Genomic DNA, 27,558 nt, shown 5'->3' on the forward strand with positions numbered 1-27,558 from the left:
AAAACAGAAGTCTCAACTGTAAAATTTAATTTCTCACAAAGACAAGAAGAAAGATAAAAGAGGAGGAGGAGGTTGTGAGGGAGGTGGTAAAAACAGAGAGATTATAGAGATTAGAAAGAAGAAAAGAAAGACAGGACATGAACAGAGCAAAGACAAAGATTATGTGAAGACTTCAGGGTTAAAGTTCTGCTGTAGAGAGTAAAAAAGAGAGCGTGCCAAAGAACAGGATGAAACAAAAGCAGAGCGGACGAACATTTTCTTTGTGTTTTTGAACTATTTGCATGTCAGCAGCCTTATCAAGCCTGATGAGTCACACTGCCAACAGCTACACACTTTCAGCCCACTGTGGGCCTCAGCTGATGTAACGGAAGAACAGAGAAGAATGAAATGTTAAGATCCTCCAAAGTCAAATAAAAATGATTATTAGCACGAAATTCAAGTCCATTGTGAGTTCAGTGACACTTCATATTCTCACTGACAAACCTCCAGTAGCTGGATTGTTCAAATATTTCTGAGTAGAAGTCCTTCTTATACGGAGCATGCTGGTATTTTAACATATAACATATGCAAATTTGTCAAAACTACAAAGATGAAAAAATGTCAGGCTGTTGACGTTGTTGAGAACAGTTAAAAACGTATCAGCCTCATCCTTAGCTCTATGAAACATTGCTTGTTAGACAGAAATTATTTGGAAGAACCATTTCCCTACATGTGGGAAATTCAACATCTTATACTAAAGAGACACAAAAAGTTTGTACTTGTGAAACTGTCTGCATGTAGTGAGTGCTGCCACCTAGTGAGCAAGGAAGTGAAGAGGAAGTGAAATTACAAGTACGTACTATAAACCATCATTTAGAGAATATTGCCCTGTCAAATTATCTTTTATGTAGCTTATTGTGTTTACTCATGTGATGATCATTGAGCTCTACTGGATGACCTTTACACTGTCATAAAGCTGTTCTGTTTACCTGCCGAGGCTGTCTGCTGGCTGTGGTCTTAGGGCCCTCTAGTGGTTGAGGTTGGTCTCTGTGGGAAGCTGGCTGGACCCTACAACACCGACATCATCACCAAATGTCTCCTAAACTACCTTCACTTAGATTTAGTCTAATATGAGTGTAATCCTCACACTTATGAGGATAGTGATAATAAAAACCATGATACCTGTAAGGGTATCGCGGCTGTGAGAGGCCTCGACTCTTGAGGTGCTGGTAGAGGTTACTGCTCAGGGTGAGGGGGTTGAACACAAACTCCTCATCCAGCTGAGTGAGACAACCCTGACCGAGACAGACAGGAACAAATTAATCATCAACCAAACTTGTGTCATTTGAATGTCTAAACTGCTGTTTGTGTGTATTGCTTGATGTAATTCCCATAATCAAATAAAGCAATTACTGAAAACTATTTAAATATAACAGGAAGTTGAGTGGCTGAGGAAAAGAGGGGTTTTTTCCCTGCTATCATAGTTGCCGTGATAGTTAAGTGATATACGCAGTAATAAATAAACAAGGATAGAAGCTTCCTGAGAGACCTTTTTTAGTGTTGTAGTGTTCTCTATTAAAATATACACATTTATTGATTATTCTCTCACTCCTGGCAGTATACATACACACACATACAAGTGTATGTTTGTTTATTTCTGTGTGTGTCCAACTTTAATTTACATGAAGTAGCCTTTGTCCCACCCATACATCAGATATCACTTCAAAGAAAAACTGTCTTTCATATCATTTTGAAGCTGTGAGATATCCGAGTTGTGGATGCTACTACTTCTGTGATTTAATAAGGCAGAACAGAGGTCACCTAACCTGAATAATATGCATGGTTTCAGGGGACGGGTCCTGAGTCGAGACAGGCATTGAGCAGGGCAGCAACAATTCTCTGGAGACCACCGGCTTCAGGAGGAGGGAAAGAGAAGGGGAGGGCTGGAGGACATAGTGAGAATACACACCTGTGTTGCATGCAGAGACACACACATATGCACACACACACACACACACACACACAGAGACAATACGTAAACATGTATTAGGACTTGCAGATTACTCTTTTAAAAAATATATATTTAAGCATTTAGCCTTTATTTGACAAGAAACCAACTGAGGATATTGCAGTTCTATGGTACAGTATGCTTCTTATCAACTAGGCCACCATGACCTCACTCACTTTCACACACATACTGTAAACACACACAACATATGGACCTGAGCCTCCAGCTGTAGACCTCTGGGCCAGCTCCACCTGCAGCAGCAGGAACAAGTCACGACTCTGAAAGAGGGAAAAACAAATCTCACATCAATCAGTGTCACACATTTGCAAAGTACAGCGAGTGTTACGATGTGGGAAAGAGCTAACTAAAGAATGTTACAGCATAATCAATGATAACACAGTGATATTAATTATACAGAAACTTCTGCAGTAGTTGTACTGTCAGCTATATATAGTTGCTATTTTTTGACAATTTCTGTTACTAACATCCAAATAAAATAAAGGAAACTGTCCAAAGATGTGAAAACCCCCCCAAACTAATATAAAACACACCTTAAGTGTGTGGCAGAGAGCGTGAAACAAGTTGTGGTTCGTCTCCATCTCGTCCCAATCCAGCTGCCAGCAGGTGGTGGGGCGGATCACCAGCGGCAGGCCGTACAACACACTCTCACACACTCCGTCTGCTCGCAGGGCCCTACAACACACACACACACACACACACACACACACACACACACACACACACACACACACACACACACACACACACACACACACACACACACACACACACACACACACACACACACACACACACACACACACAACCTCGGTTAGTATGCAGACCCACACACACACCCGTCTTGGACATCTTTTACTTTTCCCAGCAACTGTCCTTGATGTCAGAAAAATGCTTTGCAGCTTGCACCGACTGTGACAGCTGCAACCGTCTTATGAGAAAGTTTATGTCAAATCATCCGTCTTCTCTAAGCCTCTCATCTCCTGAAACATTTTTCAGTCAAACGCAGACACTACACAAACACAATAAATCATCGGGAGCGGAGAGACGGACAATGACATCATCCCTGCCGAGGTGAATTTATTAACAATGTGACCGTCCTCTAGCTTCGTTTAAATGTCATAGCTGTTAATCATGAGTCATGAGTATGTAAAGCACACACACATACACAGTGCACAGTACCGTTCTCGCTGGCTACTATGCAAAACACACACATACACATACAAAGAACATCCTACTGCAGCCCCTGTGAATGTAAAACTAATGCAAATGGGGAAAGAGGAAGAAGAAGCTCATCTAAGTTACACTTGAATGTGTGCTTTCTATCATCCGTGTGTGTACATACAATAAATGTATTGATCGCCTGTATGTGTATTTTGGATGAAATGACATCAGTACTGAATGATCAGAGCTGTTTATAGCAGTGTACACAAAGTGTTGTTTTTTAATCTTCAATCTAATTTAAAACACTGTCAGTTTGTAAAAAGACACACAAAAATGCATTCCCAAAGACTGAAAACACAGGAAACAGTAATGGCCAGAGAGCCTTTACAATATAAATTCATAACTTTAGGATAACCACCCTGAACCAGACAAACCTTAATTTGTTACACTCAATCCACTTAATTCAAATCCATGAGAAGACTTTCAGACTGTGGAAGATCTGATTACATTTACCATGTTTCAAACATCCAGTTAACATTAAGTTGGCTTCTGCTGGTGTGTGTAGATCTGTGTTTTGTGTTGTGACTATTTACAGTTAACATCTTTTTCCTATTTTGCTGTGTGTTATTCTAGCCAGTGTGTTGTTGTCAGCTTACTGTCCTTCCCCCGTACACCACTGTCTAACCACTGCTGTTGTGTCATGAGTTTCTACTGTACGAGAATCAAAACATTTCCTCACAAACAGAGTCACTGGACTGGAGCTGTCAGACATGCAGCTATTTTTCTGCTCGACTCTAGTCATTTTGGGTCATCAGAGCAGATGACTCCGGCAGAACAAAGCCGACTCTGATGTGATGGGTTTCATCCAAGAAATATTCCACTATTCCCTGAAATCAGAATGGAGCCATTCATAGACATGGAGGGTTTTACTGAATACACACAACATACATGCATGTGGTTAATGGAGCATGCATGCATGATCATATACACGCATTCTGCCTCCTATCCTCCTTCAAAAGTGATTTAAAAAAAAGAAAAAGAAAATCTGGCTCACACAGTAACATCTGAACAATCCCTTTCATGTTAAAACTTCAATTTGAACTATTTTGTACATTTGCATAAAGTTGTACAGAAGCCAGACTTCCTCATGTTTATGGCTACAGTAAGGAGCCTCTTCCCCTGCACCCCTTCTCTTACTTGATCACTCGCAGTCTCTGTGGTGCTGGGCTCTGATTGGCTGATCCCTTAGTGACAGGCATGAAGTCACGGACGCTCTCGGTCTTCACTCCCAGGTTGGGGGTCAGAGGGATGAGGGCGGGGCTTATCAGACGCTCCTGCATGTCACACTTAACACATACTACACAGGAGGCGCGTGCCATAAGAGAAGGTGACATTATGTAGGCTCCACTGACTCAGCATGTTCTTCTTACCTTTGTAAATATGAATTCATTTAGTGGTTCATACTTTTTTGAAAGCTGGTGGATACATATATGTGTATGCAGTATCAAACCTGGGATAGGGTTGTCCAGGGGGCTTGGAAGAAGGAGGTGGAGGTGTTCTCTGTCTCCCCCCTGCTCCTGAAGCCATGCCTTTAACACGGTTTCCATGGCGAACACACTGTTGTCCACCCTCTGCAGGTCAATCTCTGTCCCCAACATCAGACTGTCTGCAGACAGACACACCACAGCATTCATATTTGGACACAAAGAACACCAGACTGACAGGGAACTTGAAAGAATCCCCATTTATTCATTTATTTTTCTTTAACATTAGTTGCTTTTAAAAAGATCAATAAAGACAAACCAGCACTTGATTTTTATTCAGCACATTGATTTTGGCAGCTAATACAAATCGTGTTGTTTTAATGATTCAACAAATCAATTTTTGCTTTCCCAGTTTTTCAGTTGCATGTGTTAGACCGACTGCAGTTGAATTACATTCCTTACAAACAATTTTCCTTTTTGACCACTAGATGGAAGCATCAATCAATAAATTCAATATAGTCTAGCCTCAGCGTTCAATGTTCATTTATTATTGCATACTAGATAGAAACCTTATAGAACGCCCCTCTTCTCCTTTTTTCTGTATTTGGTGTTTACTAGTTAATGATCCATCAGGAGATAACTAATGGGACTAGAGGGAGCAAAAGGATCAGGAGGCACTGTAAGAGCAAGGGAGGGGTCAGATGGAGCAGAGGTTGACAGAAAAGAGGATAAGAGAGAAAATAAGAAGTGAGGATGGATGGAGAATAGACAGAGTATTTAAACTCACCCAGCCAGGAAAAAAAAGAGAAACTTTAAATTCCTAAAAATAAAATATGTCATTTCTTCTTTCATCTGTCAGAGTGAGAGCTACGGAAGCTATTTCTGGCTCGGGCCAAAGTTTCTAAAAGTGCTTCATTGAGAAATAAGTACTTCATCTGAGGAGGAAAGAATTATGTCCTCTACATTTTTTATTCCCCCCCAGAGTTGGTGTGATGGACGTTTGTGGTCTGATCCCTGCTGGGTGAAGGCAAGAAGGATGTGGGCTGAGAAAGAGAGGCGATTAAGAGGGTAACAAAAGGATATACTAAAGGCACTTTTGCTTTACAAGTTCTGCTCCAATCCATCCAGTTTCATTCATGTAAAGTCAATTCCAACACATGCCACTTCGCTCTTGCTCTTAATACAGATTAAAGAACTGGTGGAAATTCTCACGTATTTGGGATTAGCACTACAATAAGATATATAACAGTATTGCTACATTCCTGATCGAGGACAGAGTGACTGCAGAGAAAGAGGAGAGCAGGAGTAAGAAGAAGGAGAAAGTGGATCGAATTAACGAGAGAAAGATGGAGAAAAGTCAAAAGTTAGCAGTAATGGAGAAATGGACAGAGATGGAGAGGACACATTATGAAGACATGCAGGAGGATGTGGAGAAAGAGCAGAAGAAGAGAGGATGGGTTCTTGCTGTTGTGGAAACGGTAATGGAGAGATAAGAGCAAAATCCTTGGTTTAGATGGACTGAGACGGAGGAAAAACAAGTTGGAGAAAAATCGATCGCCATTCCCTCCGATAATGCCTGTCTGGGGAGTAGGACTGGAGAGAGGAGACAGAGCGGGTGAGGGAGGGAGGGAGGAGAGGAGAGAAAGAATTATGGAAGTTGGAGCATGCAGAAAAGGAGGAAAAGAAAGTATAAATTACAGCCAGGGAGAGAACGGGAGGATGTAGTGAGATAAGAGAGGGAGAAGACATGGATGGGTGTGGTGGGTGATGGATGATGGACTGTGCTGTTGGAAGTGCTCGCTCTTGTGTAATTAGACCATGAAGTGTGTGCGTGTGTGTGAGAGAGGGAGATAAAGAGAGAAAATGAGGTGAATTGCTGAAGACACTTCAGTTTGCATATGTGTGTGTGTGTGTGTGTGTATGTGTGTGTGTGAGAGACTTAATGCTTTCCGTAAAGTAATACATTACTGACTGAGCAGGAAAGGGGAGAGTAGTTAACCCAGAAGTGTGTGTTTTCTCTCCAGCAGGCTTATCTGACTTCATGAAGAATGTGTTTACATTGCTAAATCCTCCGACAGACGTCTCTCCTTATATTACGAATCTTTACTGACCTCATTAGGTGTGTGTTCACTGTAGGCATGTAAGATTAAAAAAAAAAAAATCAATTATGTATTATCCATGCCTCCAAACTCTATCTTCCCGTGTCTCTCGCTCTTCCTGTTCGTGGTTGTTCTGGTCTGTTTCCTTTCCCTCTGCTCTGTTAGTGTGAGAGATTAAATTACGATTGACCCATCCCTCTCATCTAAAAGTCTAATTGTGCTCATGCATCTCATTAGCGTGTCCCGTGGTGTGTGTGTGTATGTGTGTGTATACCTGAGAAGATAAAGTGTGACACACACGCTGAGGTAAGGATTTAGGGTCGCAGTAGAATATCATTAAGCGCGTATATGTGTGTGTCCTGATTGTAGGGTCAAATACGAAGATTATGAGTTAAACGGGGATCTCTATGAAAACATATGCAGGTGTGTGAGTGAATATGTGACACTGTATTAAACCTGTTTCCACACAGGCCCTATTAGATGCTGTGAAATGAGGGGTGGTCACTAAATAAGATCATGATTTCTTTGCTTTTTCACTCTCATTACTAATAACACTGGGAAGATGTCAGAAAATGCACATAAAACAGTCATATTATTCACACCGAATAAAATAAATATGCATTTATATGTATGTTTCTGCAATGTAATACCATAAATTTAAAGTTAGTAAAAAATCCAGTTAAATTACAGAGACAGTAACTTTACTTCAATATCTTACAAAATCTCTAAAAATCACAAATGGGACTTTAAATAGTTTATTTAGTTTGCAAGGGTAAAACCATCAAATCTACAACCAAATAGCATTCAGTTTTAATCTAAAAGAATCCATGCAGCAAAGACAATAACTCACCTGAGAGTTTTAGGACTCAAAACTAGAATCCTAAGATTGCTTTATTTTCTGATCTTTTCAGATTTAAAGGGGACATATCGTGATTTTTGTTATTTTCAGTTATTTTTATACAGTTATAATGTTAGATGTCTGTGTTCAACAGCTCAAAGGTCCAAAACTTGAAGTGAAGGTATTAAAATGTCCCTGAAAGTCAAAAGCCAGCCTGCTCTGACTTCTACTACTCTTTAAAGAGAGGTACATATACATGTACTCAGGCGTTAGCTGTTGTGGGCTGTCTTTCCCTACTGTTAAGACCGTTAAAGTCAAGATTTAACGGTTGCTGACTCATTACATAACTGTCTGTTGCCGTCTAGAAACACGCTTGTCATGTAAAAGAATGGCTGATTATGCCTTTCCTGTTTATTTAGTTTCCTTTGGTCTGTCCAGATGACTCATTTATGACTTCAGTTTTGATGCACACCTAAGAAAAATGTGTGACACTGATTTCAATATTAGTTCGAAAGCCTAGAGGCGTGCCCAAATCTCTTGAACAGAAATTTGTCAAGGGCAACCATATTTGTCATTCACCTCCACACAACCATTCCAAAGTAACCTTAAAACACTACTCGATTCGATGAAAATGTCCTGAGTTTGATTTTGCTATAATTTCCCTGGAGACTTCTGCTCTTTTTGTTAAATAAATGATTGATGTGAGTGCTTTCAGAGAAGGTTGGGTTATTTCTCACACAAGGACATTTACATTTGAACTACCCTCTGAATGAGGCAGAAAACTTATATTAACCTGTATCACAATGTATAAGCCCATCAAGCCAAGCCTCACACCCCAGCATAGAGTTAATAAAATGCACAGTGCAGGTAGACCCACTACATGCCTGGCTTCCCTCTCATAAAACTAGACTTCTTCTCTTTGTTGATGCAAAATGTAAGTCTTGGAAAAATCATGAATAAAGTTCAAGAGTATTAGCTGCCTTTAAAGGTGCAACTGCCTTCTAAACATATTATGACCACAACTACTCTGAAGTTACCTGTTTAGGCTACAAAGGGTTACATTCAAATGCATTCAAAAGCTGTATGTTGATTAAAATTTTGCGTGAAGGTATTTTTGAACTCTTTTTAAAAATGTGGAGTATTGCATTGTGTGCTTGTTAGCAGAAAGTCGCGTGCATACCATGAAAGCTACTTTTTCATTTCATTGTGGAATATTTGAGGGTACTACATAGTGGAGTTTACACACACAGCATTCAGGCATAAAATGGCGGACAGTAAATGTAGTGCACTATATAGTAAATAGGGAGTGATTTCGGACACAGCCTTTGTCTTACTTCCTTTCCCTGGGCTATTTCCTTCTTCTACCCTCCACTCTGCCTGGTCCATGCTCTTTAATGGTTTCCTTTTACTCTGTGCATTAGCAAGAGTGCATCTTCCTTGTAACCATCAACCAATGTTACATTAGCTTGTTTGGGGAAATAAGTGATGCAGAGAGCTAATGCACAACCAGAAGAGGAAGCTGAGCTCTACTTTACAACCCTGTTTTCACTCATTTAGATATGAATCAGTTTGACCACTGACCAGATACAGATAATGGACCCCTGTGCTCTGTAATGGTAGGAATCTTTATGAAAGCTTCTAACAATTAGTTTCTTATTCCAGTAAGATCACGCTAATGGAGAAATATGTTGAAGTAGGCAATAGGCTAAATTACTAAAGGGGACTTAAAAGATCAATAGTTTGGAATTCCTGTTTTAAATGGTTAATTTGCAATATAGAAATTAACATTATTTAAGTTCAGTCAGACGTCTAGCATTGACAAGTTGATGTTGCTTTTTAAGACCTCCTCAGGGCCTATCCACTGCATGTATATCATATATATAACTTTAATTTTTCTTCTAACTATGACATTTTCATGATAGCATAAAATGTCATTTTCCTCTCCAGTGAGCTCAGTGACACTTTAATAAAGTGGATACATAACAGGTCTGAACTCTCATTGAAGGAAAATTTGACCTTTTATTCTGTTGCTATGACCTAGGAATCTGAGAATCCTGAGATCTGGGAACATGATGATGTTATTAAAGGTTTGCCAGCGAAGTCAGATGATCCAAAGATGAGTGAAATGGCAAAGGGTGAAATTACTCACATAAACGTGTGTTGTAATGTGACTATGATCTATTGTACTTGCTGTACATGTTGTGTACATACAGTTTTCTAGTTAATTATTGACATTACATGAGAACTCACTGGTTTTACTCCTGAATAATTGCTTAAAATCTGGCTGAACCCTTGGTTTGTCTTGGAATCGTGTCAGGTCATCTTAACAGTGTTTATTACCGAGTTAACCTTTAATGAAGCAATATTGCTGTATTCCCATATCTCAGCAATAAATGTGGTTGGTTATTATTATAACCAAACCATGATTATAATAATAATTATAATCACAATAAACCACAATTATTCATTATATCTGGGTTAAACACAGACTGTATAGGTGCCCAAAAACAACATATAGTTACGTTTGTGAGACAGATGCCATCTAGTGGCCACTGTATTTATAACCCAGAGCAGTGGTGCAGTTTGGTTGATGTATATGCTGTATATCAAATTTTCTCAGTCAGAAGACTATGGTGGATGGAAGTTAGAACCCAACAATGGATTTTGCCACAGGAGATTCCAGTTTGTTCCCCATTTCTAACTGCAAGTGTCACATTTCCAACCGTAAAAAAAAAAGATTGTAACTATGATTGTGCTCTAACCTTAATCCTTTGTGTATTATTGTAGCCATGACGATAAAGGCAGCCTAACTTTAAGGAAGTAGTAACTCTAGATCATGTAGTGTTGTCACATCATAAAACATCATTATTTCTTACCAGTGATTTGCAGTGTTTTTTTAGTATGGACAAGCACGGACAAGACCCCAGATTAGATAACACTCTTAGTTGTCATTCAGGGGTGCATGGTCAAGTTATGTATTTGGTTGTTTAATTTGGAGGACTCGCTGGTTAAATAATATAATGAAAGTTTATATAATATCTGCCTTACTTATGATTAAAGTTAAGCATTATCCTATTAGAAAACAGTGTCAGTTCACCTGGTATCTCTACTTATGTAACACAAATAAAAATATCCCTATTTGGCACCAATGTGTCAATTTAACATTAAGGGTGAAGCAATACTGTGATACCAACTTAATGCATCTCCCTGACAAACATAAAGTGTATATAAATATGAATGAAGTGCTGACGAATGTCTGACTGTGGAATTTCCCGCTGAAATCCATATCTAACATACAAAGTGACACTGACAACACACACTCTGTCCTTGTGTGTCAGCGTGTCTGCGTTAGCATTGATGATGAATAGCTCATTGATGTAGTCTGAGACTGTGACAAATACGACATTGATCATCTAGCTTGAGACACACCAGGGGCTGTGTGACCTAATTGCCTTGCAGTCACTTCTGTTAATGCCATGCGGTCATGGAGACAATTAAAGCAGAAGAACACTTGAGAAGGACATGAGGACGAGGGGCACCAGCGGTCATCTTAAAGGAGGGGAAAAAAGGAAGAGAAAAAGAGAGATGGGGTGACATCCTTTTATGAGTGCTCATTAGGTTTCTAAACCTGGGGATATTGGAGAGGAAGAGCTGCTATTTGCTTTCTTGTTGTTCAAATAAATCATGTTACAGTGAGCATGACCAACAGGCAAGAAGAAGTAAAGTGATGGCAAGAGATCAACTGCCTGGTTTCAAGTAGAATGTGAAAAGAGGAGAGGGTTAGATAGAAGAGAAGGACCTATAGGTTCAGAGAGCGTGGCAGCTGGACAACTTCTTTGAAGCACTTGAAGAAGACAAGAGGATTCAGGATGAGAAGAGCTCTTCAGTCGGCATTCATAGATTACACAGGGTTACGCAGAAGGACAGGAATCCAGCAAAGATAAAAAATAACATACAATTTGTCTTTTTCTGTTTGTTTCTTTGGGATTCTGACAAGGATCCCTTTTATGGACTTAGACAATTACGACTCCAAAAAGTCCATTTGCCAGAAAGGCCGCCTCAATCTCACAACGATTCCCACAGACAGACTTCTCAGTCTCCAGTGTCATGCAGTGTCCTCAAACCAAAAAGTGCACATGTGAATTCAAGCACAAGAAGACAGGAAGGAAAGATGAGAAAGGGACGGTGATATGTGGCAGAGCAGGCCTTTAAAAGAAGATGGACAGATAAGATGAGAGCACGGCTGAGAGAATGGAGAGACGATTTCACATAACAAACCTCTCAAAAGAGGAAGAGAAGAATGACCGTGTTTCCTTTAAGATGAAAGAGAGACACACAGTCTATCTGTGTGTGCAGACATACAGATAAAGAAGACAGGAGGAGAGACGGGCAGTGAGAGAAGTAATTTCGTCCTTTTACAAATGACTGCTTTACAAAAGGAGTGAAAATAGAAGAGAGGAAATGAGGTGAAACAGTGTAGGAAGAAGTTTGTGAAGAACAAAATGGTAAGAAGAGAAAATGTGCCATTACAGAAGAAATGAGAGGAAACCAGTGATTGAGAGAGTGATATTTGGAAGCAATTATCTGATGCTTACAGATACCAAACTGAAGAGTGCAAACTCATGTTCTCATTCTCTGCTAAGACATAATCTAACCTTCGGCAAATGTAACAGGGATCAGAAATTGAGAGGATGGATTTAATTGCTGTTTTGTGATAATAAGACAATTGTACCAGGTTGACCTTTTGACACTATAATGACAACATTTGTTATATCCTAATATATTTGGGTTTAAGAGTTGGAGTGTGGCACCTTTTTTTGAAACATACAGAATGATTTAATCAAGAAACGATTGATTTCAGTGATAAATAATTGTTAGTTGCAGCCCTACTCCTTGAATTTTCCACCTAAATATCTAGTGGTACACTCTTCAAACTCCAATTTTTTGGTGATAAAGACAGGGGAGGGATATGATTGAAGGAGTAGGATGGTGGCAGACAGCAGGGAGGTCGGCGGCGAATGGAGTGTAACAGCACTCTCTGGGTGTTTAATAGCTGTGAAGCAGTTTTCTTCTACTCTCTCTGTTCATCTTCTTGCTTTTTAATCAACCTTTATTTGGTCAGTACATGTAATGGAGACAAAAAAACAAAATCAAAAAAGAAAAAATTGTGAGTGGGAGGGACAATTGAAACCTGTCTTGCCTGCAAGTCACAACAACAGGAAATCTTGTGACTCCACCTTATTACATCTGAATATCAACTAAATCCGCTTTCTTTGAAATCTTCCATTCTATGAATATATGATCTCGGCCAATATATATAATATAATATAATATAGAAATCTCAGCCAATCTATCTGAACTTTATGAATATATTTCAGATAGATTGGCTGAGATTTCAGGTGTGTTTAGATTTTAAAAAGTGTGTGTGTCCATGATGCGAAGCGACAGGCCATCTCTCAGTGTGGGACTAATAGGTTCCATATCCTGGTGTGAAGAGTGATGCCGGTATCCATCTGTACAGCCACCTGCTGCTCTGCTAACGTCACACAGAGGTGTGAACAGCCTGACCTTGGCACAGTGTGTGTGTGTGTGTGCGTGTGGCAGGATGCACTCCTCATTTTCCTGCATCTTCGTTGTCAATCTTTTTAAACCATATTAATGGTCAAATACAACAGAAAATAGAAACTTTCATCCTCATTCTTGCATAAGTGTTTATGGACAATTTATCTGAACTTGTACAATGTACTTCAAGTCTGTGTGTATGTTGTGTGGTGGCTTTGGTTTGATGAGCGTGAGTGTGTCAGCAGATCTGGGTGGAGTTTCTTCCTGAGCACCTATGTGCACTTTTACACTAAGCTGAACTAGCTGACTGTGACGGAAAGTTATCTGAATGACAGAAACAAAGAGAATTAAAGAGAAAGAGCCTGAGAGGGAGAGAGCAACGCCGGGTAGAATCACAGCAGGTGTGTGTGGTTGTAATACTAGATGAGGAGGAAAAGTCTGGTGGAAAGTTGTTTTTACGCAAAACCAAGCCCACAAAAATGTAGGAATGGTGTTTATTAACATCCTACAGGAGTTGAGTCTACACTGGAGGTAGCCGCACAAGACTGTTACACAAATAATATCCCTCTACCTACTCCCAGGGAGTTCAATATGGTGAAATTATAGATGTATCAAAATGTTGATTTATTGTAAGGGAGGTAGTGAAAAACCACAGGGAGAATGTCGTTCATGCAGACACTACATTAAAAAACAAAAACATTAAAGACTCCACAAATAAAAAGCTAGGTTTAGTCAGTAGTTGAAACAGATAAATCGACTTTGCTTTCTGGCCACATGAAAAGTGACAGAAAGGAAGCTTCTCTCGCTGCTTTAACACACATGATCATCCAGAAGGCTGAATGATATGCATGGGTGATACAAGGCACCCATGACTTTGTGTTACTTTGATGGATAGGTGGTACTTCTCTAGCTAAACTGAACTGCTAAATAAAATACAAAAGTTATTCCCCTTCTGCTCTAGGACTGCTGCTGAGTAGGTTTGAAGTCCCTGTTGAGAGGAGGGCAAGTGAGTCGACAAGTTGCCTCTGGGGATCAATGACGTTTCACATTATTATTGTAATGTAATACGAGAAGTATGTCTCATTGTAAGTCCTCAGGATGAAGGCTTGGCTTACCCTCTTATAATTCTTGGCTGTGGGCCAGTGGATTATAATCCTCTGCTCAAGGGACATAAATGTTCGGAGTCATTATTCTTGCGACTCAAAATGGATTTGTGGGATGTCTGCTGATCCAAGTGCAACTGTGTGGGGTGTGCAAATGGCTTAAGTGTTCCGGAGGAGGCAAATAAGGAGAAGGAAAACACTTCTAAACAAAAAGAGCATTACTTATTCAAGGTGGCAGTCACAAGGATGAAAAGGCATACAGTACACACTGCAGGCAGTGTAACAGTTAATATGATTACACAATACAGAACACCCACACGCTTGGCTACATATATATATTCAATTGTGAATGGATGTAGAGCATATAGACTAAAAGTGACATTGTTTTAGGTTGCTAGACATCTTAATTTTATACGTTAAGTGAAAGATTTTTCAAATATTTTGGACACGAAGTTCTTTGCAACCTTCCTTTAACATTTGCAGATTATTATTAAGTGTCACTTTATTGAACAAAGCTTAGTTTTAATCTAAGCAGACCCACTTCGAGAAAAATCACAAGTGGTTTAGGCAGACAAGTACAATAAATCTAGGTTAATACATTATGAATCTATGGTAATACAAGAGAGATAAAGCAGGAACAAGATAAAAGAAGAGAGGAAATGGGATAGTTCACAGAAAGTCTGATAAGTCAGAGGGAGGAGAGAAAAGTGTGAGACAAAAACTTAGCAGATCATTTCTCTTTCTCCTCCTCCCAGTGAGAGACATATAGGAAGACAGGAATGAGAAGGAGGTGGAGAAAGAAATTAATTAGCCGGAGAGAGAAGAAAGGGAAAGAGGAAAAAGTTCTCTCATCTCTCTGTTACATTTTGATGGAGCAAGGCAGATCCTGTGAAGCAGAGTATGATTAAAAGAAACGTTTCAATTATATGGTAAAATTACTTCTGTAGGGACCACACACACACACACACACACACACACACACACACACACACACACACACACACACACACACACACACACACACACACACACACACACACACACACACACACACACACACACACACACACACACAGTTTCATCGCTTTAGAGGACTTTACATGGACTTAAATTTATTTGCTGGAGACTTATCCTAACTTTAACCATAACCAACACACGCCTAACCCTTTTCCTAACCTTCATATAACCTTAAACTAGCCTTAATATAACCCTAAACTTACCTTAACTTTATACTAAGTCTTTACCCCCACCAAAGTTAATGATTTACATTAAGGGGACTTGGTTTTTTGTCACCATAAGGGAGGCAAGTCCCCACAACATGAGGAATACCTGGTACACACACACACACACACACACACACACACACACACACACACACACACACACACACACACACACACACACACACACACACACACACACACACACACACACACACACACACACACACACACACACACACACACACACACACACACACACACGCTATTCTCTATTCGTTGAGTCTTAACTACAACAACTGTCATCTGTCCCTTTTAAAAGCTACTTATCTCTCGTACAAACTGGACAGACAGGCAGACAAGAGAAGAAAAGAACAATCCGGAGGGGAAAACACTGAGCTTGCAATATGGACAGTTTGAGAAGAGAGTCGAAAGAAAAGAAGGGAGAGCAAGAGAGATAGAGGAGAGAGAGAGAGGATTAGGGGAGATATAATGGGCCATAATCCTTTTCTATTGAAAGAAGGATCCAGAAATTGCTGATGGAGTGTCAGTTTGTATGAGCCATTTGTCCGATATATGAGTCTGTTTTTAGACTGCTTCTACCTTCAGCTCAAAGGTCTTGGATAAAAAGAGTACAGAAATAGCACGTGCAGTAAGATTAGCCCGTTCTACCAGCTGTCTGGTTTTATGAGCTAATTTTTTAATCTTAGTAATGATGTTTCATTACCAATTAAACACAGTAATTCTTACTTTATCTACTGTCGCTATTAAATACAGAATTCATTTTGTGTTACTGTGACATCCCCTCATTTGTTTTCCCTTTTATCAGCTATCATCCCACACTTCCCACACACACAACATGTAAAACGAGTGTAAAATCAACAGCAGTATTAAGTCTTGAGATGATTCCCACTACTCGGATTTTGTAAAATTGTGAGGAGATGTAGTGCTGCATTGTAGTACTTCAACCATCTATGCTGATGTTATGGCCACACTAGTTACTTTTGAACTTTAAAGTATGAAACTAAAGGACAGGTTCCTACAATGAAAGTAAGATTGCCAGATGAATGTATTGATGGTTCGATGCTGTAATTATTCCTAATGTTCATATTGCTCATCCCTTCCAAATGGTTTTCCAATGTAACAGATGTGAGGAAAATCCACAATACTTGATCTGTCCAAAAATACATTGCAAAGTCTAAAGCTAAAATCCAGCTTCAGCAGTCTGAGGTAGATAGATAAAGTGGGTGCCTTCCAAACTGCCTTTTTTTTAGTACTAAATCCCCTTTTTGTGTTTATAGCTCAGAACAGAAAGAGAGTCATTTTTGTACTAAAAAGGTTGTAACTCTGAATGATACCCACTTCATTTGACTAACTAAGAATCCTGACGCTTCATATTAGCTTCAAATAAACTATGAAATATACTTCTGCATAGAATGAGAGCTGAATATATTGTCCCTCACCTCTTGGTGGTGTGTAAGAAAGAGATTGGGAGGAGAGTGAATACCATGTCAATTTATAAATGAAAAATGTGAACTTCTGGTCTATGGAATGAATGGTTTGTGTTAAAAATACACAAATCCTCTTCGGTGGGGATCTAGCTCAGTGGTAGAGCGCTTGCTTCGCATGTATGAGGTCCCGGGATCAATCCCCAGCATCTCCAACTCTATGATCTCACGCTTCTTTCCTTATCATAGTTTATGTTAAAGATACACCTTACATTAGAGGGATGGAGTTAGAGTTAGAGACGCGGCATGTATTATTTCCTTGATTCAAAACAAGGGCAAACAAGTTTGTGTCGTTATAAATGTGTGTGTGTGTGAAAGAGTGGAAATAATTTTTACCTCAGAGCTAAACTAGAAAAAGCAATAAAGGAAGTTATTGATGTGAGCTAAGAGGATGATTGGAGGATAGATCAATGACTGGGTAATAACAGCCTCCACCTGCAATCGTAAAATGGTTTTGTGGATGGTATTTGAACAGGATAAAGACTGTCACTCAAAACCTGGACTCCAGACTTAATATATGGATGGAACCACTATGTTGACAACTGAAGGAGGTTTTGCAAACCACATATTTGAATGAAATAAATGCCTGTTTGAATGAATATTTGTCAAAATATGACGAGGAAGCCACTTGAGGGGGATTTACAGGGAGATTTGAGAAGTACGCATCACATGGATTTTCATTATACTGAGCCTTATTATTAGGAACATTCTGACAGAGAGGAAAGAGTTAAGAACACACAAAGACACTCATTTGCATAGATTTAAATAATATGTAGCAAACCAATTAAAAATAACAAATACGCACAGTGGCAAACAAAAAGCATAAACTGTCACATACACTGAACAAATACACATTACTTTAGTTGTGTTTGTAGGGTTTGTGGAAAAGGTGACAACATTGGTCAGATGATGCATCATCCACCACAATGATGACAATGTTAAGCTGTAGATACTTAAGAGTATCTGTAATTCTTTTCAACATCTACCTGCTAATGTTCTCAGGGTTAGGGATGAAGTGCCACTCGCTCAGTTATTGGAATTAGGATGAATTATTAAAGGTGTTGGAAAAATGTTGCTCTAATGTTGTTGTAGTACAGTAGAGGTAAATGCTAAAGGTGTTGGGTGCGGAAGAAATGCAGGTTGGCTGATAAACGAAAGAGAAAAAAAGTAAATAATACATGCAAATTGTGGAGGCAAAACATGCTCCGAGTTGTCAGAGGATTAGTTCTACTTGTGTTTCTCATGGTATTTTCAGAAGAGGCACTTACTGTGAACTTGTAAATGTAACCTAAATGAATGCAAAATTAATCAAGTGTGTATTCAACACACTGACACGGAGAGTTCCAGTCTCTCCTGAAATGTAAATTCAACGTCAACTGCTCGAAAACATATTTTGGATTTTGTACAATACATGTGGGATGCTGTATGCAAATACTTGAATTTCAGTGTACTAACATTTGAGACATGTTAATATTTGGGGCACGGTCTCCTCCAGCTTGGACTCTCCTCTCAGCTCATTTAAATATTTATGTATTTAAAGGGTTCAAGAGGATGAGATGGGATGATGGGATCATTTTATCAATTTGAAGTAAATGCTTCGTCTTTCAAATGGGCTGGTGTGAGGCGGGGTGAGGGTGATGTCGAGGGTGGCATATACCTGTAACACATTGGATGAGAATAAGGGGGGATGTAGCTCAGTGGTAGAGCGTATGCTTCGCATGTATAAGGTCCTGGGTTCAATCCCCAGCATCTCCAACTGCACCTTATGTTAGCTGAGAACATTTACAGGGCTACTAGTATATTTGAACTGAACTTGGAGCAAATTGCATCACTGTTGAACATGACACTGAAGAAAACATGAAAATAGCAGCCATGCGTTGACTAATTGCATTTCAAACAAATAAAGCCTTAACACCGACTGATTTATGTCTTAGTCTAGTTCAGAATCAGCAAACATATGTTTAGAAGATAAAGCCTAGCTGAGCACATGTTTTATCCACTCAGTGTAGTGTTGATGCAATTTTAATTTAGCCTTCAACAGAAACTTCTTATCAAGCTTTTAAAATTCATTTAGAGAATCTGCTGAGAAACATTGAGGAACAGGAGTTTAACATCAGCAAAAGATTAACTTTTTTCAATCATTTCCTGAGACAGTTACCACTCCCATTAATAAAATACCACATTAAGACGTTTTTGTGGAGTAATGGTGTCACATTCTTTTAAAGCCGTTCAAAAGTGGTTTGTCAAGCCTGCGGCGGCCCAACATCACATGAAGACACTTCAAATATCAAAAAAGTGCTAGTCAACAAAACTAGATATATGATTTGTCAGGTGCGGAGATAATTTCTTTTCAAAGACATACGTCTCTGTGGAAATGTCTCTGACTGGAACAACTTATAGTATAGTGAAATAATTCATATGCAAACTCCCACAGTGATTCACTGACATTAACACCATTTATAGTCAGATATCTGCTGTGCTTTCATTCAGCGTTGGCTGCTTCAGAACAGACTCTTCTCACAAAACTGTAAAGAGTTATGTGTCTCATTACAAACCTACAGAACATAACAGACCGATTAGACTATTACAGTTTGTCAAATCAAACTATCAGCAAAGAGCAACAACACAAAAAGTTGAGAGAAACAGTGATGTGTCCTCTCTTCTTACACTGAAGCTTATCTTAAATGGGTTCATAATCTCTTGATAGTGGAAATGAGGATTTCTGGAAGAGGGATAACATCCAAACAGTAAGTCAAAATGATAAGGAGTTCAGAGTTTTCAGGGAGAATACATAAGCTTTGAGCCTCTGCAAAACAATAAATCTAAAATAAACTCCCCTCCTAACATCTGTTTCAAATATGACTCCTTCTCTCTCCCTTTACAATTGTTGTAATAACTATTACTGCCCTTTATACTTCATTTTGACAGTGGCTATAGTCCATGTCTCTCCCTGTATTTAACCATTGTGAGGAAGAGGGTTATGAAGGAGTGTAGGCTGTTGCATGTTGACTTATCAGATAGAATGCTGAAGCAGGTTTGGCCGGATCACTGTGTCTGTCCCAGTATCTCCACTTCTTGTAATCCATCTTGTTTAAAGCATCATCAATAAGCCTCTATGCCACAATTAGCACAAGGGCTTTTGACCTGCTGTGGGCAATCTGAATAGAAGACAGCATTTGAGGATGGGGGCTTGTCCTTTGAACCAACATGGCTACAAGCTTCTAATGTGAGTTTAAGTGAATTTGTTGAAATCTATCAAATTGTCAGAGGATACAGAAAGCAGACAGCGAGAGAGACATTCAGGTGTTCATGGGAGACAAGCAGATGGTTGTTGTCTATCACTGTTGCTGCTCCAGATGTTGTGTCTGTGTACGTGTTACTTTGGGTGACCTCTGCTGCTGACTATGACTGTGCAAAAATAAAAAGTCTCAGAGCCAACACAGACACTTGTTTTTAGAAGCTATGAATAAGTCTGGAGAGTAAATATACACACTATTTGTTTGAATGTGTGCTTGGATATGTGTTTTGATGAACATGTACATATTGTAAAAATGTGATACTGTCATATACACACAACAACAAAGACTCAGAAAGACTGACAAAAGTTTATATTTAAGAATAAATAGTGGATCCAATTCTTTCCGAGTAGGTGATATCTTTCTAGCTGCAGGAAGCTGAAGTCACAGCGCAGGATGGGACAATATTTCACATGCTCACACACAAAATGCTGCTTGTATTAGTGCCAGAAAACCTCTCAGCCTTAGGATGTCACCCCATGTCCTTGGCTTCAGTGATGAGGAGCCAGAGGGTAACTGGCTACCTACTGACACTGCCATCAACACACTGACTGGCACTGTTGCTATCTGATCTACCTGTTTCTATTTTGAATTCTCCTTTTAACAAACTTTTCGATGTATTTCTCTGTATTTCTCTCTCCTGCTGCTCTTTGTGAGCAGCAGGAGAGAGAAATTCCTTCACCTCTTCTTACTTTCTCTAGTCATCGAGGTGTGAACGTTTCTGAAAATGACACACTGACATCTATGACGTGACCTAATTTACTCAGAACACGACTGATATCAACAGAAACTAAATTCAGTATGTCTACCCCTTATTCAAATCTGTACACACCCCTGGGACGACCAGTAACGGCCATGTTTTGACTGATAGTCCCAGCATCCCCTTTTGGCTCGCTAACGTTTCATCCGCTTTCGTCAAACTCTTGACTCCAATTTCATCATGAGGAAAAATACAAAAAAAAAGTCTCTTCTGCCTTGTCTACTAGTGCGGAGGAGTCACATCCCTCTTGCCCAATGATAAAAAAGCAAACTCTTATGTTTTGTCGGTTACAGTTATCTCTGACTTTTATGATACGCTATGTGGGAAAGAACAGACGCTACTTTTGAGAAATAGTAATAGGTCATATTAGAAAATATACTGCAATACCTTTTCACTATTTTGTGGATATTTAATATGATCATTAGGAGTAAGGATTATTAGATAATTGATGCTTGAGCTTAATATATAAAGCAGAGTGATGCACTTTACAGTTTTGTCCCTGACTGTTCAGAAGGAACTGCTACTTCTAGTGTGGGACAACTTGTTGACTGTTTGAGTCAACAATTTGATTGTTTGACTGTGAGGAGGGAAACCAAAACCACTGGTGCCATAATAATCCCCTTTCCTGTCTCACCCTGCTCCTTCTCTCTCTCTCTCTCTCTCTCTCTCTCTCTCTCTCTCTCTCTCTCCGCCTCTGTTCCTCTGCTCTCGCTCCATGACCCATTTCTCTATCTTCTTCTCCCGGGTGCTCAAATGTACAATTACAGAATAGGCCCGGGACTCAGGGATGGTTTCACTTCAACAAAAACAGGATACTTACCAAGGCGTTGTCCCTCAAACACTCACATACTCGTTTGAACTTTTATACGTTTGAGATTTCTCATTGTAACACGGCACTTCCTAGACCTTAACCTGAACGCTCACAACCACCTTTCTTACGTCAACCTAAACCGGATTCTAACCTTAACCCTGAAGAAATGCAGACAAACCAAAATGTCCTCGCTTTCCAATAATGCCCTCGCACAACGTTTGAACACTTTTGGAAAATGAGACATTTGTGTAACAGCTGCTTAATGGATGTTTTCTAGGAATCAGCTGTACTGTACTGTACATACACTACCCCTTCTATGCTCTAGACAACTGTTGTGACCTCTTTTTCAACTGTGGGAGATGCAAAAATGGTGTGAGAGAGAGAGAGAGAGAGAGAGAGAGAGAGAGAGAGAGAGAGAGAGAGAGAGAGAGAGAGAGAGAGAGAGAGAGAGAGAAAACGTATTTTTCTTGAAGTTTCACTTTGGCACACAACAAAAAAATGGATACTCCACCCACTTCCTATATTCCTAATACATTGCACTCCGAGGACTGATAGACACACGCACAGCTAAAATAAATAGTCTGGGTAAGGGAAATGTATTTGCTGCAATCTTTCCCTTTAACAGTCCATTCCCACCCAGCATCTTAACACACAGACGGACACGATTAAGATTCCACAGCACACCCAGATTCCAGAGAATTCCCAGAATCAAGTCTGCTTTCGACATTTGACTTTATTATGATTAGTCTATTAGTTACACAAACTGTCAAACCATGCTGTCTAATTTAACAGGAACCTGTTTTAAATTATTTATTTGCAGATCTATTATAATTTGATCTACAGTATTTAATGAAGGATTAAATTAATCTTAATCTTGTTTTTACGGTCCACTTACACATCATTAATGAGCTGCTTTAAAAGGATTTTCAGCACCCCTTCACTTTCCCCACAGTATACCTTCTCTTTACATAGTTGCTATCTTTGAATAAAAATCCTCCTTGTGAGTGAGTGAGTGCCTTAACTTCTATTAGACACTATTTCAGGACTTGTATGAACATCCATTAATGCTGAGCAGAATTCATACTGGCAGAACAGATAAACTTCTTATCTTTGATTTAAGCCTGCTTCAGTTTTCTGCCAGACGACCTCAGAGGTCACATAGCTCTTGGAAAGCAACACTGACCCTGTTCCCTTTTCTGTGTTGGCCAAGTCCCTCATCCAAAATGGTTGCGGTTTTACTGTGAGGAATGTGACAAACTGGAATATCATACAGAGTGTGTTTAGACATTCGTTTTTCATAATGTAAGTGTGAAAAGATCATGATTAAGTAAAATAATAATAAATACCAGCAGCTGAGACGGCACAGCTGGTGGTGAACCAGAATAAAATGAATACCAAACCAAATAAAGATCTCTAAATCTTCCAGCATATCACAGCAAACCTTACAACTAAAAATGAATCATCTCCTGCATAATGCTGTTATGCTATTTGTCATGTTGCTAAGTCTCTGTGTTAAAATGTTTTGGATTTATAAGAGAACTGGAAGAGACAGACAAAACAAAAAGATGCACATTCAAACTGACAGCGCTGTTACACAGTAGGTATAAAAATATACACAATTTCTCTGAAACCAGAGCCACCTAAATGCTGGTAGACTCAATAAAAACAGTGTACAGTAGCTATAATCTTTTATTGAGTTTTCTTCACCGTGGAAACAAGGATATATGAAAAACAACTTTATGTGGGTAGTAGCACCACCAGTGTTGACATTGGAGGGTGTAGGCCTTAGCATCAAAGAGCTCAAGTGACTCTTGTGTTTCGAGCACTCAGCGTGATAAACACTTCTGAGAAAACAATGCTGCAGAGGAACGCAGTGATTTAGTCCCACTGGCATCACAGCAACTGAAGGGGTGTAGGCCTCACCATCATCCAACTGTGGTTACTACTAAACTATGTCTCCAAGGCTCCATTCCAAATAGTTCTTTGTTGCATGGCATTGCTTTTGTATTAGACACTGGAGAGAGACTTGACTGAGCATCACTCGCATTGCTCGATGAGTATAATAAATGCAGAAGAATTTGTACTGCTAATGCTGCTACAGAAAGGCTCCAGTCGCTCATGAAACATTTCTTCCAGATACTTTTTTTACAGTCAGAACAACAACAGAGGTTCACAGAGACTCCAACAGAGAGAAATTGCAAGACATAAGATGGAAGGCATACTAATACTGCATACCATTTCTCCTGTTTTGCTTATCATAATTCATAACTTTATTCAAGTGATTGAATTTAAGCCTCCAACTTTCTCTTCAAATTAATATTTTTCAAAGCGGCACTTGACATCAAAGACTACCAATAACACGGTGTCAACAGCTTTAGACAGTGGTTCCCAACCTTTTTGGACTGTGACCCTTTAAAATGAAGCAAAGTCTACTTGATGCATTACCACAGGTTATAGCCTTACGGTGCAAAGAATTTGTAGGAAGTTAAACTAAACTTCTATGGTTGTTAAATTTGAAGGATTTTCAGAGGCCTGATAAGGTGAAAGTATCCAATATTTCACAAGAACCCCCCCCCAAAAGAAAAACCAGACTTTAACATGCATTTTGGTTTTCTTTCTCTCTTAACCCTTGACTCAGTTGGTAACCCCTTCGGTTTTCTGATACACTGGATTAAGAGAAAGGACACTACAAGACAGCATGCAACATTAAACTGGATTATATCTGCTTTTAACAATCACATCTCTGTGGTCATTCATTATCTATGATCTCTACTTTCATATTATTAAGTTAGTTTAAAATAAAAAGGAAGATTGACATCTCAGCTTGGTTCGCTTTCCATGACCTGCAGTCTCTATTAGCTCCGATGTCAGTTTCTACATAAAGTAAGTGGCCTCTTATTCTATAGCATATTTATTCTACCACAACTCATTAGCTGTTTTTGGGGAGACTGACTCCAAAGGGAACAAGGGGCAAGGTTTGATGAGGAGAACTAGGACAAATTGTTGACAATTCACTTTAAATGTGATGTAAAAATAACGGAAAGGGGATGGTGACAACAAATGAGGCTGCAGGAGAGATTACATAACTGACATGATTGTGTCAGGTGAGTTAAAACTCACAACATCATTTGAGTCATGTTTCCAAAGTCTCAAGCACTCCGTTCAGTCTTTTCCAGTCAGATTCTGGTAAATATTTATCACCATGGAATAAATATTTCACATGCTGCATAAATATTTTTGGAGGATTTTTTACAAGACTCTCCGCACCCTTCTCTCTCAAACTTGCTCTCATTTCTTTTCTCCTCCCTGTCTGTTTTTCACTTGCTTTCTATTTCACTCAGTGTCTTCTTTCCTCATTGCACTCTCTTGTTAGTCAGCACTACATAACTCCAAACACCGAAGATGATTAAGGAAGCACAGGCTAAAAGTATGTGTCAAAGTGAAGAGGAGTAAAGTTTGTTCAAGAAGTAGATAGCAGACATGTTTATCCCAGAACGACATGAGTGTGTGTGTCCGTATGTGTTCTAATCTTGTGTAAGTTTGTATCTTTGAGTGTGTGTGTGTTTGTGTCTTCTACCTTCAGTGTGTGCAGCTTCAGGTGAAGGAGCGTCTTGGCTACAGTCTGCTACACTATGGATCTGCACCACCAAGAGCCGCTTCAGTGACACCAGGTCAACATCTTTGAGTCCTACTTCCATCTGGTGCACAATGCCCCGCCCTGGCTGGCTGGTCACCACGGTAACCTGGGAATATAGCAAAGGGAAATGGAAAAACAAGTTCCTCTGCAAAAATGGGGCAAAAATCTCCCAAAAGAAATCAACCTAAATTAGAACCATCTTACTGTATCAAACCAATATTTAATTAATTCATTTAGTTTGAAGAGTGCAGGATCAGATGCAAATAGCTAAAAAAAAAAGTAAAGGAAAGACACAAAAACAAAAAACTGGAGCTCCCACGAGAATTTTAAATGTCATTGTCTGATTACTGAGGCCACAGGAAACATCCTGAACATTCCCACCCTTTGAGTGGATGAAACTTGGTTATTAAAGCAATGTAAAATTTCTTGCAGTTAGTTGGAAAATAACTGGAGGCCTGACACTCGCGGTGAATAAGTCATCCTCTGTGGAGCACAAACATGCACAGTACATTTCATCACCCATTAGGTTTTGAATTTAAGATTATTTTATATTTAAGTAGTTTTGGTGAAAGGGACATTTTGACCTCACTGTGGCGCTAAACAAAACATAACAGAATTACTAAGAAACATCCTCTGAAAGTCACATTTCATTTCAAGCTAGCTTGCTCTGGACCAGCTGGACAGACTGATATATTATATTATGTATATATTGATGGGTACAATCAATACTGGGCAAAAACAGCATCCTTTATAACACAGCTTAGTGTTTCACGAATCAGTCCACCACACTAGCTGACATGTTTCCCATCCTAAAAGTCTTCTGTTGAACTCAGTCAACATTGCTGTTTATCCCCCACCACACTGACAGCCTTGATCAGTTTTAATTTAATGTTATTAAGCCACATATTTATTCCTCCCCATAACTTATTCCCAAAAGCTCACTTTTGAATAGCTCCAGCTGGCGTTATGAAAGATAACGTTTTTGTTTTAAGTTGTCACATCTTCAGAAAAAAACAGGTCACAGAAACACAAGAACAACAATGCATTCTTTGGGCCTTACTCTCATATTTCTCTTGTACTTAAGGGACATGACATGCGGTAAATTACAGTTACTAAATTAAATGCATGATGTCAGATGCAGTGTTGTCCCAGTTCCAGTAAAGCAAACAACCACACTGAGAGCAAAATGTCATAGCATATGTTATACTCACAAAACTCTACTGTGAAATTGTAATTCGATGGGAAAAAAACAACTTTAGCTGACCTCCTGCTATATAATCTGTATTTTAATGTTTTCTGTAACTCATAAACCTTTCATTATCTCATGTCATGATGAATATCAGGAATAAACACAACTGCTGGTAATGTGCTGCAAAATGTACCAATCCATTAAGTTTATGATAATGAAGGTTTGTGCAGTTTTGTGCTGCAAAAGACAACAACTTAACAAAAATGTGTTTCTGATAATGGAAAGAACCAAAATTAGTTTTCTGTGGCATTTACATGCATACTGTGACGAAAACGGATAAAGTAATGTTAGGCTGATGTTGAGCACTCTACTGAATCATATTAACAGGAACAGTAAATGATGATTATGATGGGATTATCAGTGCTCTCTGTTTCCTGCTATTGGGCTATAAGTAGAAACTGCTGCTGAATCCTAGCACACACACACACACACACATGAATGTTCGCAACATACATATGATGAAAATGTGTATTGTGTAAGTGAAGCTACACACACTCACACACACTCACCCAGACACACATTACAGGGGTCGTGTCTCTGCTTAGTGTCTCTCTGTCTTCTAATAGTGCTATTCATATCTGCTGCTGTCGGAAACAGTGGGTCTTAGTGTAATCATCTGTCCAGAGCTTCCTAATAAAGCGGGCTGGATTTGAGAAATCTACGTCAACAACCCACAGCCTTGTATCCAGAGGACATGTTGTTCAGATTTAACAAGAAGGGCAGTGACTGGCTCACTTCTCAGTTGGCTCCCCATCTGTCAAACGTTTAAATGTAACAAATGACATGCTTAATATACCCATTCCCCTAAACTGCCATTTGCTG

General features: G+C 39.3%; 1 protein-coding gene and 1 non-coding gene across 2 annotated transcripts in view; one reads left to right on the forward strand and one right to left on the reverse strand.

The window, feature by feature from the left end:
• Positions 1–335: 335 nt before the first annotated feature.
• The window catches only part of m1ap (meiosis 1 associated protein), a 36,850-nt gene continuing 9,627 nt past the window's right edge, over positions 336–27,558 (reverse strand). Inside the window, exons 5-13 of the mRNA XM_062444481.1 lie at positions 25,428–25,593; positions 4,680–4,835; positions 4,367–4,526; positions 2,539–2,680; positions 2,208–2,265; positions 1,806–1,948; positions 1,162–1,274; positions 969–1,047; positions 336–356 (exon numbers count right to left, since the gene is read on the reverse strand). Coding sequence (XP_062300465.1) covers positions 336–356; positions 969–1,047; positions 1,162–1,274; positions 1,806–1,948; positions 2,208–2,265; positions 2,539–2,680; positions 4,367–4,526; positions 4,680–4,835; positions 25,428–25,593 — 1,038 coding nt within the window. The remainder of the gene's footprint in view (positions 357–968; positions 1,048–1,161; positions 1,275–1,805; positions 1,949–2,207; positions 2,266–2,538; positions 2,681–4,366; positions 4,527–4,679; positions 4,836–25,427; positions 25,594–27,558) is intronic.
• trnaa-cgc (transfer RNA alanine (anticodon CGC)) lies at positions 18,667–18,738 on the forward strand. Its single transcript has one exon. It is a non-coding gene; the product is annotated as a tRNA-Ala (tRNA).

Source organism: Scomber scombrus, chromosome 23 (assembly GCF_963691925.1).
Source record: "Scomber scombrus chromosome 23, fScoSco1.1, whole genome shotgun sequence".
Lineage (NCBI taxonomy): Eukaryota > Metazoa > Chordata > Actinopteri > Scombriformes > Scombridae > Scomber > Scomber scombrus.